Source organism: Oppia nitens, unplaced genomic scaffold, assembly GCF_028296485.1.
Source record: "Oppia nitens isolate AA-2021 unplaced genomic scaffold, nextdenovo-longstitch-racon4-pilon3 scaffold12_pilon_pilon_pilon, whole genome shotgun sequence".
Classification (NCBI taxonomy): Eukaryota; Metazoa; Arthropoda; class Arachnida; order Sarcoptiformes; family Oppiidae; genus Oppia; species Oppia nitens.
The window spans coordinates 402,356-420,000 of NW_026533191.1; the positions used below are offsets into that span (position 1 = coordinate 402,356).

A 17,645-nucleotide genomic window follows, 5' to 3' on the forward strand; every position below is an offset into this window, starting at 1 on the left:
TAATAGTGATTAAAAATTAATTATCTATTAAAAACCTAGCAACATAAAATTATTGTCATATATTTTAACTTATATTCAACAACAATAATATATATATATATATTAAATATAATTTTATATATAAATCAGGTATTATTATTATTATAAAAATTAATTAATAAGGATTAAAACWTTATAATAATATTAATAATAAAATTAATTAATCATTTATTTCAATTCATACACTTTATACACAATTTTAATAAATAAATCATWATTTGAGATCACAAAAAAAAAATTAATTAATTAATTAAGTGTCAAATGATTTAATAATAAACTTTTTTGTTGATAAATATTTTATTTATTAAAAATTTATATACATTTTTTGTTTTATATATAATTATTTAAATATTTTATTTATTAATTTATATTTATTGACATTTAATATACTTTTTGTTTTGTTTTATATATAATTATTTAAATATTTTATTTATTAATTTATATTTATTTACATTTAATATACTTTTTTGTTTGTTTTATATATAATTTATTATTAATTTATATTACTATTAATTAAAATTTTTTAGCAAAAAAYAGTACGGCTTAGGGATGGCAGCGCACCGACTGCTGATGATGTCTATAATAATAACTTATCGGAARCAGCACCGGGTATTACACACATACCTGACCTATCGTCCAGTGCTATGAACGAACAGATTGTCCAGAATTTAGATAAAATTGAACACGAAATCAATAGGCGACGACAACTTATTATTAAACACAACCATACCGTCAAACATACTACCGGTCCTACAGTTGTCTACAACAGTTATAACAACAATAGGCAACGAAACATGCGGACAATGGACAACAACAACAACAATAGTAGTCCGTACTATGAGTTTACCGATACAAACAATAATATGACTTATTATGTTGAAATCAATCAGGAGTTTTTAGACGATAGTATAGCTAATCAAACTCATGGCGATCCAAACGATCCAATAGTCATCAGAGATACTGTCGTCGATATTGATGAKGAAAAGCCTATTATTTATAAGCCAACAGGTGATGCACAGTGTGTTTGATAATAATTATCTACAATCGCAAGATACCGGTGCCAGTGGACAGGTAGACATCGATGGTGATAATAATAATAATAATAATAATAATAGTAACCTAACTAATAGATTATCTAGTTTATTATTGGGTGCAAAATTAGTTAATACTAATAATAATAATATACCAGTGCCCTATACTACAGGTGCAACTGTCGATAATAGTTTTAAWAATWWTAATAATAATAATAATTTATTSAAAAATAATTATTCAAATAAYAATTATTATTATTATAACTATAAAAATAACTCTATTATAGCTCGTTTGAATAATAAAAAATATAATAATAATAATAATAATAATTTAGATAATAATCGTAAAATATTTAATAATAATAATAATAATAATGTTTCAAAATTTATCAATAATAATGAATTTAATAAAAATACAAATAATAATAATAATATTATACATACATATATTACAAATAAAATAACAACATATAATAATAATAATAATAATAATGTGGGCACCGGTATCCTGACAACATCAGCCACCCCTATGATGATGACTAACAGTGGTAATGGTATACCAATGTCTGGTATTATATTAAACAATCAAACTGTGCCAACAAATAGCGGTAATCATAATAATAATAATAATAATAAAATCAATGCTAAAAGTAACAGAATTGTAGACCAATTAATGAAAATAAATAGTAATWYGATTTCAAAGGATGTTATGTTTAATAATAGTAATACTAAATAATAATAATGAAAAAATCAAAAGTTATGTAAATAATGATAATAATGATGACGACTATAATAATAAATGCCAAACATTTATGCAAACAATGATAGTTAACAATGATTTAAGATTTGATATCAAAAATGATAATAACATTGAAATTCAATTSAATAGCCCATATCAAACACTCACACAGGTGTACGGTATTGTTAGACTATGTATATACCTGAGCACTGTGGCCGAGTGCCAGCACCAGCACCAGCAAACTAGTAGTATCGGTGCCAATATTGATGGCCAATCATCATCATCATCATCATCATCATCGCCAGTGCCTCAACAATGTCAGTCAGCATCGACATCATCGACATCAACACCGACTGGTAGTGACGCAAACTATTGTACAAAACTAACTGAAGAAAACCGCTGTAATCTGAGATTAAATCGTACGCACCGTTATATCATTGGTCGATAYGGTTGCTCTGGTAGTAGTGGTGGTAGTAGTGGTGTTACAGTTGCTGGTGATGWTARCAGCAGCGCCAGAGCACCGGCAGCTAAGCGATCGACAAATAGTTTTAAAGTAGTAAAGTTTGTTAATAAGTTTTCGCTTAATCAATGTGTCGACTATACTATTAGTAGTGGTAGTGTTCAACAATTGACTAGTTATGACAATACTGTTATTGATAGCACTAGCAATACTACTACTAGTTATGATGGTATGGACAGTAGTCGGGAAAAGTTGATTATCATACTGACCACAACTATAATACCGTTAACTTTATTGTTGACTATTGTATCGATTTGTTGTTATCTAAGACATAAAAACCGGACTAACAATACTATACCAATGAAGAGGTTTGACTGGTATGTACTGGTTGTCTGTCTATGTGTGTRTGTCTATGTGTATGTGTCTATGTGTATGTGTCTATGTGTGTATGTCTATGTGTGTGTGTCTATGTGTATGTGTCTATGTGTATGTGTCTATGTGTATGTGTGTATGTCTATGTGTGTATGTCTATGTGTGTGTATGTGTGTGTGTGTGTGTGTCTATGTATGTATGTATTAGTAGTGTTACCTTTTTAACAGATTAAAAACCATACCTGTGGCATACATKTGCTCATGTGGTTTGATAAATGTGTTTACTATTAGTATTGTATTAATTAATATATATATAATATTTTTATATATATATATGAGTCACCGATAGTTGCAATTATTACACTTTAATTACTACATTTAAATTTATATRATTATTATTATTAGTTATAAAAAATTTATATAACTTAATAGTTAATTTACTATAAGTTTTTAATATAWTAATTATTAGTTTTTAGCTTATATATTGTATCTATGTGTGTGTGTGTGTACTATAATAATAATAATAATAATAATAATAATAATAATAATAATAATAATAATAATAATAATAATAATAATAATAATTTTAATGTTAAATAATTATATGATATAATAATAATAATAATAGGCTATTTAATGATAAATCTATTTAATACTATTAAAATTCACAGTTAAAMAAAAAATATAYTGTAATTTAAACTCAAAGTTTAATTATTGTTTGTTTGTTTGTTTTTATTATATTATATAAAATTTAAATATCAAGTGTAGAAAAAAATTGTTTTAATTTTTAATTTTAATATTATTATTATTATWAATGTGTGTWTTTGAGAGTCTATTTAAAATGTAAGTTTTGTTTAATTATATTTTATTTAAGTATTATTATTATTATTATGTATGTTTAGTGTATTGTATAAAAATATATATAKTATATATATATATATATATAATTTATTTTTTCAAAGCCATTACATATATGGCAAACAAATTTTTTTTTGTTTGATATTGTTTATTACAGGTGTTTCTTATTTTATATATATATATATTTWATTTTATTACTGCATTTATATGAACATTAATTTATATTATATATATATATTATATATAAAGTAAAAAACAAATCAAATATTTACAAGATTAACAAATATATAATAATAATTATTATATAATATAAATATTTGAACTTTGTTTTCAACTATATTATACACTTATATAGTATAGTMTATATAAGATATATTGTTTGATATATTGACTAWAGTATATGAAAAAATTTTAAATCAAATATTTATTATTATTATAAAATTATAAATATTTTWAAATTTTATTATACAAATGTTGCTATCAATAATGTTTCAAAACATATGTTAGATACAATAGACATAAAAAAATAAATWWAYTACTGATATTAATATACATTTGATATTATAATGTTTTTATATAATATAATTTTWTAARTAGTGTTATTTTTTATAATCATACAATTTTTATTTAAAAAAAATATTTATATAATATTTWTATTTATACTGTTAACTGTGAAAAAGTTATTTTAATAAAAAAAAAATATATTACTTAATAATTAGCAATAAAACTTTTTATTAAATAATTTAAAATAAACCCAATTTATATCAAACGTAATATAATTAAATGATTATTAAATCAACAGCTATTATATATATGCAATTAAATAWTTTTTAGTTATAATTAAAATTTAAAAAAARACAGTTTAAATTTTGTATTTGATWTAAAATAGGGTTGACTTTGAAAAATAAAAACATATTGCATATAATTGTTATTATAAAAATGTTGAAAATAGTAAACATAATTATAATTATAGTTTTTAATTATATCCAAATTAATTGGTTATTAAATATATATATATATATATAACAACAAAATTAAAAATAATTTATATTTAGATTACATTAAAAATGCATTTAATATGAATATGAAAAAATAAAAATTTAAATTGAAATTAAAACTATTATTTACCTAAATTAAATTTTTAKTTTAAAAYTATTTATAGAAAATWTTAAAATCAAATTTATTTTATATTATTTTTTRGAAAAAAAACTGATTAATTATTTATGACTTAATAATATACAATATTTAAAATAAAATGTTATTATTATAATTATTTTTTAAAAAAGATTATTATTTTTTTTATTTATATTATTATTTTATATTAAATATTGAAAAGCAATAAWAWAWAWMTATAKAAATCCTAACATTTTTTTGTTGTTGATTATACTGTATATAAAATTAGATAAAATATTTATATAATATCTATACATATGTATAGTATATATATACTGTATATATATACTGTATATATATATATATACTGTATATATATATATATATACTGTATATATATATATACATATATATACAGTATTTACAATATTATTATGCATATGCGTTGATGACATAAAATCAATTGTCACCAGYAATGCATTTAYTATATTTTGATTTCAATTTTATTATCAAAAAAAGATTTATTATATATATATATATATATATAWATTTTTATATATATTTTTGTTACTTATTTATTTATATTGAATTGAATCWCACAAACAAAAAAAATCTATTTTTAGTGAATAAATATGTATATATATATATTGATTTTAGTTTTTCATTATTTCAATTAAAAAACAAATTTGTTTTATTAGATTTTATTTTTTTATTATTATTAAAATTTATTGCCTAAAAAAATTTGTATGAAAATAATTGTATAACACATTTTCCCCCAAACAATATTTATTATTTATAATATCATGAWATATAKATATATATAGATTTTTTTAATTAAATATTTTTTARCTTATTATTTGTTWTWRAAATTTAAACTTTAAAATCACAATTATATTTTAATACAATATTTTTTTTAAAAAATGTTCACAATTTATATATGTAGAGTTTATATTGATTTTTAAWATATATATATAAATAGTTTGTATATAAATGTTGAATAATTATAATTTATAATTAAAAACATGTGGTTTTATCTATATGTTCATGTTTGTGAATATAAATAAACATTCAATGATCAAGGTTAAAACAGTTACAAAAAAAATTAGTATCAAATATATATACAGTATATATATACATGTATATATGTATGTGATATTAATATACAGTTTATCTGGTTGAATATATTAAATATATATATATATATATATATATAATATTGAAAATCAATTTATAACTATATTAATGAAWTTTTTTGTTGTTGTTGTCATAATTAACAAAAAATAAAACGGGTTTTTTATTTTATTACGTTAAAAATATATATATATAATAATAATAAAATTAAATACTGTATATATATATAATCCTATATTAACAAAAAATATTACTATTAATTAACATACTTATTATATTAATAACTTAAGGGTATATATGATAGTTGTCAAAAAACAAACAAATTGTTATTAATATTAATAAAAGTGTAAACTTTTTTCTAATTAATACAATAATTATTTATTTTTAAAAAATTTCATTTTTTAAAAATAAATAATTTCTAAAATAATAATAAATAGTTTGAAACTAAATGATTTAATAAAWAAATTAATTRTAAAATGTTTATCATTAACAAAAAATTATACACAAATATTTTTTATGTTAACATTTTTTTTGTTGATGTTATAATAATTAAGATATTGTATAATATATATAAACTATACAAACATTTATATATATATATATAACTAGTATTCACAAGTATTTTCTACACAAATATTGATTATTTATATATATATAAATACATTTTATATATGTATTATAATTATATATACAGTATATTAGTATAGATGTATATTTAAGTAATGAAACAAAAATATAATTATAACTATAACAATATATAAGGTACAGTACTGTATGTGTGTGTATATAATAATAATGAACCTTGAGCAAATTAATACAATACTTAGTAGTTAAATATTAATTTATAAATATAAAACCCATATATATATACTGTWYAACAATAATTTATTAATAAGATATACATGTATGATGACGTTATAMATATATATWTATTATAGTTATAATTATTATTAGTTAAAAAAATGATTATATTATCCAYATTTTACACATACATATTAAATAAAATAAAATAATAATAATAATAATAATAATAATAATAATAATAATAATAATAATAATAATAATAWATATCAATATTTGTTGCGATGATATTTAAAATCATAAAAAATTATTAATTTAATAGACTTTATATAAATGTATATATATATACTGCTATTTACAATATTATAATTAAATATTATAACATGAGTTAACATATAAATTTTTAATAAATAATTTATAAATACAGTAAAATWWWTTTTTTTATTAACTTTATATATATATATTTATTTATTAACCTATTGTGTGAATAGAGAATATAATTAAATTATGAAATTATAATCTAATTAATGATTATATTTTACAGTATTATATATATATATAAATAACTATTTTCTCATTTTAACTTTATTTAATTATTAAAACTATTTTAACTTATAATAAAAAAATGTAGATAAATTGTTTTATAATTTATGAAWATATATATAATATAATAATATATATGACTTTATAATTATTAACGAAWTTTTTTTAGTATATATATATATATATAATATAATTTATATACATTTTATTATAATAATGATTATACAGTATATATATATATATAAAATTGTTTGAAAAAAATTGTTGTTTACACACATATTGATAGCGCATGTGTTGTTTGTCAACCTTTACACTAAAAAAAATTTTATATATAATTTTTATTWTGTTTGTTAAGTCACTATCGATATAATAAATACAAGTTTATATGTGTTAGTCTCTCTCTCTCTCTCTCTCTCTCTCTCTCTCTCTCTCTCTCTCTCTCTCTCTCTCTCATAGTGTGTATATATATATATATAAAAAGTATGAGACTATAGACTCCTTTAACTTTWAATAAATATATATATATATATAAAGTGTTTTTTATGTACATTAATAAAAAAATACAAACATATTTGTGTGTATTAATATAAAATAWTATATAATAATAAAGTACAACACCAACATAAAAAAAATAATTGTGTGAATAATAATAATTGAATAGTTATTGAATATTTTTAAATATTTATTTTTATTATTATTAATTATTATTGATTGGATATATCAATTTTGTGTGTGTGTGTGTGTGTATTGTATCATCAAGTACAAATTAGTATATATAWATATATATATATATATATTCAAAAATAAAACAAACAAAAAATATTATACAAACTACTTATGTCTAGCAATCGATTGTAAGATATATTTATATACTTTTAAATTATTTAAAAATTATTTTCTAAACTATTAATTAAATTATATATATATATATATATATWTTTCCAATTGTATATATATATATAATCTATATATATATATATATATATATATATWTTTWTTTATTATAGTTAGTAATGTATTATTATTAATTATTTTTCTCATTTAATTTATTTATAAATTATTAAATATATTAAACTATAATATAATATATTATAAATAAATTTTTGTTTTAAGTGTGTTGTTAAATATTTTTAGATTATAATATTTAGAAAAATATTTGTATGTGTTTCACAATATATAATAATTTTTTAGATAATGTTGCTAGTTAACTAGTGATTTAAAATATTAGCAATATATATMTATATATATATATATATATATATATATATATATATATATTATAAATATATATATATAATTTACACTACATTTACTTTAAACAATAAATAAAGCAAAAAAAATATTTTTATATATATMTATTGAGTTTAATGAATGAATTGGATAACAAAAAATAAAGTTGTTTTATATAATTAATTAAAAAAAAATTCAATACTCAATGACTTGTAAATAACATTTTTAATTAAATTATTTTTAGTTTATTTTTTTTTAATTTAAGTTATATATAGTATTTTATATAGTGTTTTATATATAATATAAATATATGTGTGTGTGTGTTATATGTGTTTGAAAATTTAAATAATAATATATTAATAATTATTTTTTATTTGTTTTCCTTTATATATATATATATAAAATAATATTCAACTTTCTCATCGCATTGAAAATAATAATAATAATATATTTTATTAAATAAATGGGATTATCTATTGAATTGTTAAAAAAAAATTACAAYAACAACMAAAAAAAACACCTAATAATTAAATACCGCTTGGATTTCATAACATAACATAATTTCGATGATTTGAAACACACAAAAAACCTCATAATTATTACAAAATCAACTTTTTTTGTATATATATAAATATATATATATATATATATATATTTGACGCTATGATATCATAATAATAATAACTATTACTATGTATTTAAAATCCCATACAAACCAAACCAAACCAAACAAACAAACAGTTTTGGTGTGAAAATACTTAAACAAATGCCATATAAAAGTAAGTCAAGGAAGAGAAGAGTTGATAAGATGCCAACCAGTGATGGCAACCCAAGTAGTCTAACTACCAGTGCCAGTGCTGCCAGTGCTGTCATCACAATGGATAACATACAGCCTAAAGGTAGTGGTGGTGGTGGCGATACCTTCAATATTAACGGTTCAGCGGCTGCTGCTAATCGGCGGCCAGTAGTTGACGAGTCGCGGCCAATATCTGTACGCGATTTTCATGAATTTTATCGCCAAAATCGGGCCGACAGTGGCCTCAGATTGGCCGAAGAGTACGAACAGATTAAGGACGCAACTGTCGGYCAATCGGCGGTCGGCGCCAGTATACGTACGACCAAAATATCGCAGTTTACCGTAAATAAGCCGAAAAATCGATTTGTTAATATACTTCCCTGTAAGTAGTGATATATATATACCTAAAAAATCTAACTGTTCTCTTATATTATTATTATTATTATTATTAAATTAGGAAGTAATCTATCATTCTCTCTCTCTCTCTCTCTCTCTCTCTCTCTCTCTCTCTCTCTCTATCTATCTATCTATATAWATATATATATMTCTTCTCTCTCTCTCTCTCTCTCTCTCTCTCTCTCTCTCTCTMTCTATCTATCTATATATATATATATATATATATATATATATATATATATATATCTATGCTAAATATTATGTCACAATTATATGATGTTTATGTTTGTACTACTTTTTTTGGAAAATATATATAGATATATAGCTATATACATTAGATATATATATACAGTATATATATATATACAGTATATATATATATACAGTATATATATATATGTATATATATATATAATGTATATATCATATATAGTTTGATTGATTGATTTAAATAATATGCAAAAAAATGTTTGTTTTTTAAAAATATTTTTTTCAAAAAAAAAAAAAATAAATAATTTTTAACCCATTATACTGTATCAAAGTTATATAATGATTAGTTGAGATTTTTTTGTTTGTTTCTCAGTTTGAAAACCATAGCTAATAATCATTGATAGATATATAATATATAATTTTTCTCTCTAACCCATTATAACTGTATATACAGTACTATCAAGTTTTTGGGAAATGTTTTACTTATATTTTGTTTTATTTGATGTGAATTTTTTAAAAATTTATTTGTAATATGGGTTAAATACTTGTCACTAATCTATAGACAGTATAATATATATWTWTTTATTATTAATAAGTTTATACATACATTAAATTTGATTTGATGTTTACGTGTGTTTTTATTTAACTTTTTTTTAAATATATATATATATATATAATGATTATGTTTTGATTAGTTGCCAAATATTTATTTCAAGAAAACATATTTTTAAAATTTTTTTAGAGAGAGAGAGAGAGAGAGAGATCCTAAATATATTATTTTAATTAAAAAATTTTTGTTTAAATTTATGTGATAATATAATTTAAATGCTATTTAATTTCATTTATATAATAATTTGAATCTCTCTCTCTCTCTCTCTCTCTCTCTCTCTCTCTAAAACTAAAGGCCTCTTTTAAAAAATAAAGTTTTTAAATATTTTGAATAAATAGTTTTCTTCAAAAACTTAGATTAAAAAAAGTAAAATTAAAAATTTAATATTAACCAGTTGAGAATGCTAGAAAGCATTGCCAGAAACAAACTTTAAAAACTCATATTAGGGTTTGCATTTTAATAAGATTTTTTAATTAAAAATAAATAACTCAATATTATATAAAATTTTTATTTTATTTTAAACATATAAATTATTAAATACAAGATTTAAATAAAATTAATTGATAAAGTAATTAAGAATTTTTTTTTTAATTATTTTTAAAGTTAATCATTAATAATAAACAAATCCAAATAGTATTAAAAATGAGAATATTGTTTTTTATATAAAATTATATAGATTAATAACAATGGATGTAATAACAATGCTTTAAATATCATTGTTAGTATTAATATTGTTTAATATATCTTCAATATCGTCATCCATTTCATCATCTGATTCATTTTCTTCTTCAAAATCCATTTCTGATGAAGTTTCGCCAGATGTTTCGTCAGAAGTTTCGTTTGATGTTTCCTCACAAGATTCAGAAGCATTAATTTCAAGAGAAACATCAATGACAAGTTGATTTAAAACATCATGAACTATTTCTTCTATACTCATAACTTGACCATAATTATTAAATTCAATATTTTGAAGGCTTTCATCAAATTCTTCGTCAAATATTTGCGCTATATCAATAACATTACCGTTATCATCAAATTCTATGTTTGCAAGAATAGCATCTAATTCATCGTCAAAATCTTGTGAATCAGACATATTTATTTATCTATTAAATAATTAAAAATAATAATTATATAAAATTAAGACGTTTTTAAATTATAATATTACTTACGACTGTTCTGTCCGATAGCTCGACTTCAAATGACTTGACTTACAATTATTACTTTATAACAATAAAATGTTGACGCAACAAAAAGGTAATCACATAAATAAAGAAAATAATATTTATATCAATTAGGAATAAACATGACATATTTAAATTTATAAATAATTTATAATAGTTACGACTGTTCTTTCCGATAGCTCGACTTCAAATGACTTGACTTATAATTATTACTTTATATTACAATAAACTGTTGACGTAATAATGTTGACTCAATAATAATATATGTTACAAAAAGGTAATCACATAAATAAAGTAATTATTTTATATTAATATTTATATTTATTATAAATAAAGATAACTAATTTAGATTTATAAATAATTTATTTTAATTACGACTGTTCTCTCCGATAGCTGGCCTTAAAATGACAGATTTTAAATGACTTGACTTACAATTACTACTTTATATATATATATATAAAGAAAATATATTCAAATTAATTTTTTCAAAAATATTTTTATTTAATTAATTTCCTTTTAATGAAATTTATACAAATTATTTAATCAATAGTTATAATTTCATAGTCAATAATTGTAATTATTTCTTCAATAAAAATAATATATATTTATCATAATATTTTGATTATCTATATTATAGTTATTGTTTACATTAATTTCAAGAATATCAAAGTAATTAGGATGTTGAAGAAGATGTGCTTTTACTCCAAAATTAAGTTCGTTTTTATTCATCCATAAATTACGACAATATGCACAGTTGAGATCTTTAAATTGATCGAATGCAGTCTTTATAAGTGACATCAAACATGAAGGACAAAAGCGGTGAATACAAGGTTTTTCCATTAGAGCAAATTGAATAAGTTCGACATTCAATTGACAAATGTTGCACATATTAATAGTAGACATTTTATTCAAATAATCATAAATGTCTTGATCTTAAATATGACTTGAATTTTAATATTCAATTAATATATAATACAATAATCTGTAATATGATTAGTTAAAAATAAATATTACGTACATAGTACGATAGTACATTCCCTTCGATGGCTCGACTTGAACTGAGACTTGAAATAATAATTTCACTTTATTTAAAATTATTAAATGTTGACGTAATATTAATGTTGACGCAATTATTAAAATCACACAAATATCAAATAAAAAATAAATAATAATTAATTATTAATATATTTAAAATAATTATATTTAATTAAGAAATAAATTTTACTTACATGTTGCCCCTTCGATGGCTCGACTTGAACTGAGACTTGAAATAATAATTTCACTATTTAAAATTATTAAATGACGTAATATTAATGTTGACGCAATATTAATGTTAACGCAATTATTAATGTTGACGCAATTATAAATGTTGACGCAATTATTAATGTTGACGCAATTATTAAAATCACAAATATCAAATAAAAAATAAATATTAATAATTAATTATTAATATATTTAAAATAATTATATTTAATTAAGAAATAAATTTGACTTACATGTTGTCCCTTCGATGTCTTGACTTGTACTGAGACTTCACTTTTTTAAAATTATTAAATGTTGACGTAATATTAATGTTGACGCAATTATTAATGTTAACGTAATATTAATGTTAACGCAATTATTAATGTTGACGCAATTATTAATGTTAACGTAATTATTAATGTTGACGCAATTATTAATGTTAACGCAATTATTAAATGTTGACGTAATATTAATGTTGACGCAATATTAATGTTAACGCAATTATTAATGTTGATTGTATGTATTGTAAGTATTGTAAGTATTGTAAGTATTGTAAGTATTGTAAGTACTGTAAGCATTGTATGTATTGTATGTATTGTATGTATTGTATGTATTGTATGTATATATATTACCATTTATTACTATGTATTATAGTACTATATGTTACTATATATTACTATATATTACTATATATTACTATATATTACTATATATTACTATATATTACTATATATTACTATATATTACTATATATTACTATATATTACTATATATTACTATATATTACTATATATTACTATATATATATATTACTATATATATATATATTACTATATATTACTATATATTACTATATATTACTATATATTACTATATATTACTATATATTACTATATATTACTATATATTACTATATATTACTATATATTACTATATATTACTATGTATTACTATATATTACTATATAAAAGTGCATTATTTTTGTTTAAATTTAAATTTGTATTCTATAGTAGTAAATAATATACTATTTTTTTAATTTAATAAATTTTGTATATTAGCAGCCATTTTTATGTATATATAAAATAAAATTTTATATAGAATCATAATATTTTTAATTTTTAAGATTATCTAAGCTTATTAAATCTGATAACATAATTTTTTGTACTTTGGCCGCCATTTTCTCTATGTTCCTGAAGAGATATCAAAATTTCAATGCTGATCCCCTATACCTTATTTTTGATGGAGAATCTAAATCTGAAATCAAAATTTTAAAATTCGCACTTTGAAAACCAACACACAGACACACAGACACACAGACACACAGACACACACACACACACACAAACATATAGAATCCATAAAACAAACTTTTAAAGTTTGTTTGAAAATAACTTTTGAAAATTATTTTTGATATTATTTATATACAGTATAACTGTATTATTATTATTATTTTATTAAAAAAAAAATAGTTAGTGTTATGTTTAATTACTAATAAATTTATTCAAAATATATATATCATTTAATTTCAAATATTCAACTATCATATACAGTGTTTATAAACTGTATATTTTATACATTAGTTTAAGTGTAATGTTAAGTTTGAAAATAGTTTTATATATTTTCAAAATTTTGATTTATTTTAGATACTATTAATTATTAATATTTATATTAGTACTTAAAAAAATAATAAACTCTACTTTTGAATTTTATTTCAATTATATATTTCAATATTTGTTTATAYATGTATTTTACACACACAAAAAACAGGAAAAAATAGTAATATAATATACATTAATGAATATTTCAATTAATGAATGAATTTTTATTTAATATATTTATTTTTATTTAGTAACAAAAAAATATGTTTCATATTATATCAGTATTGAATGAATTTAATCTCTAGTTTAATATTATATATTTGTTATATTAGTTGAGATTAATATATATATATACAGTATATATAAGTTATATATTTAAATGTATTGTTATAAATGCCTGGTAATGATAATTACCGGTAGTAATGAATTAAATATATATATATATATATATATATATTATTAAAAATATAATGTCATAAAATTTATTACGTATTATATAAAATAATATATATATATATATATATATATATATATATATATAAATTTTTGTAGTATKAATTATTTAATAAAGTCAAACTTGTTTTATCTAGTTTATACCCTATATAAGCAATTTTTTTTGACAATTAATTGCCACAACAATTATCACTGTGTATGTATAATGTGTATGTACTGTATGTATGTGTTTTTTATTACGTTAAAGTTTTATTACTTTTTTTTATTTAATTATTATTTTTTATTTAACTACGATTTTTATCTAAAATAGTTAAATAGTTAGTGAGATTGTAAACAAAATACAATTTATTTATTTTTTTTAAAAAAACAATTGTAATTAAGTTGTTAATTATAATTATAATAATATATTATATTTATTTCATCTTATGATATATTAGATACAATTTAATGACTTAATATATACTGTAATTATTTTTGTTTAATTTATTTTTAAAAAATGTTTATCATATTTGTTTTTTGTACAAATAGATTATATACGATATTTAAGTTAGATTTTGTTAAATAAATATTTAGTTTATTTTTCAAACAATACTTAATAAACTAAAAGCACAGATTAGTTAAAACTTTATATATACAGTATATATATATAAAATATAAAATTTTCTAATTGATAAAAAAACAATTGTCATATTGTTTTAAAATAGATTCATTATTTTTTCAAAAAGAAAAATAAATATATGATATATAATAAATGTTAACAAAAAAATAAGTTTTTATAATTCAGGTATAAAATGACTTTACTATATATATATATATRTATATRTATATAAAGTACTGTTTTTATTATAGATGACCTTATGTTTCAATGATATACATGTAATGACATTCAAAATGATTAGACAGCATAAAGTTAGGATATTGTACAGACAAACACATACATACACACACACACACACACACATACACACACACATACATACACACATACACACTCATACTTACATACACACATACATACATACATACATACATACATACATACATACATACATACATACATACATACATACATACATACATACATACATACATACATACATACATACATACATACATACATACATACATACATACATACATACATACATACATACATACACATACACACTCATACATACTCATACATACCTACACATACGGTTCAAGAGAGAGAGAGAGAGAGAGAGAGAGAGAGAGAGAGAGAGAGAGAGATGTATATCAATGATGATTAACTACACAATTATCTTATACATAGTATATATATATACATAAGTGTTAGTTCATTGTAACCATATATTGAAGAAAAACATAATTGAATTAAGAGTATACATACTATACATTAGTAATACATTATATATATTAACATAATGTATAAAATGTGTTTGTGTTTTCATATATATATATATTATATTTATACATATGATATAACACCTCCACATTATTATTATTATTATTATTATTGATTGCCGTCATAAAGCCCACACACATATTATTGAAACAAATTTTTGATAAACAATTTCATTTATATTATTGTATATATATATATATATATATGTTTGTTATATTGCTTTTTATATATATATATATTTGATTATTTTGACTATTTTAAAATGCTATTTTCAACTATTTAATTAAAAAAAAATCAAATCTCATTTATTTGTTATAAAAAAGTTTCATAAATATTTTATTTGTAATTATATAATTTATATATATATATATATACAGTATACCACTCACACAATATACTACTACTACTACTACTACTACTACTACTGCCTTTAATATACTGAATAATTTATATTTTATTTTAGAAAAATCGTAAACTTTATTATTATTTTATTTTTATTATTTAACTATTTTCCGGTTTCTAATGGTTTTTATTATACAATTTATATCTTATTTTTTTTAATCATTTTTCATGTTATATGTCATCAACCCATCAAAATAGATGATCACTCAATAGTGAAATTAAAATTTAATAACGATATCATCGGATCCGACTATATTAATGCCAACTATATTAGTGTATGTATTATTAAATAAATAATTAAAAAAAATAACTTTTTAAAAAACTTTTAATTTTTGTTGTTGTTATTTGTTTGTAAAATAATAATTAAAATTTTTTTTTATTTTCATCGTTATTATTATTACATACAATTAATTTTATTTTTGTTTTCTAAAAATTGAAATTAATAATATACAAAAAAAAAAATACATGAATATAATAAATTATTATTATTATTATATATGATAGTATAAAATAGCCAAAAAACATATTGTTTATAATAATAATAATAACAATAACTTTGAATCTTTGACATACAAAAAAAATGTTTTTTTAGTTTTATTTTTTGTTTGTTTGTAACATATTTAGTAATAATAATAATAAAAGAAGTTTTTTTTATATATACTATAAARAAAATTACACACTTTTGTGTTTAATGAGTCAATAATGATTATATAGGCTATTAATGTATCCAAAAAACACAACAAATACAGTATTATATAACATTTTTTTTAGTTATATCATTAATTTTCATAAAACACTAACAAATAATATATATATATATAAAAAAGCCAAATTTTTTTTCAATATAACAATGAAAAAAAAGTTGTTTCAGTGAACAAATAATAATAATAATAATAATACTTATACTATAATAATACACATACACACACATATACACACATATACACACATATACACACATATACACACATATACACACATTACACACATATACACACATGTACACACATATACACACATATACACACATATACACACATACACATACACATAC

The 17,645-nt window shown here is 19.0% G+C and overlaps 1 protein-coding gene across 1 annotated transcript in view; it reads left to right on the forward strand.

The window, feature by feature from the left end:
- Nucleotides 1-1,871: 1,871 nt before the first annotated feature.
- Nucleotides 1,872-17,645, forward strand: part of LOC128956378 (uncharacterized) — an 18,121-nt gene continuing 2,347 nt past the window's right edge. The window contains exons 1-3 of the mRNA XM_054302115.1: nt 1,872-2,646; nt 9,058-9,494; nt 16,790-16,866. Of these exons, the coding sequence (XP_054158090.1) occupies nt 1,883-2,646; nt 9,058-9,494; nt 16,790-16,866 (1,278 nt within the window). The 5' untranslated portion in view covers nt 1,872-1,882. The remainder of the gene's footprint in view (nt 2,647-9,057; nt 9,495-16,789; nt 16,867-17,645) is intronic.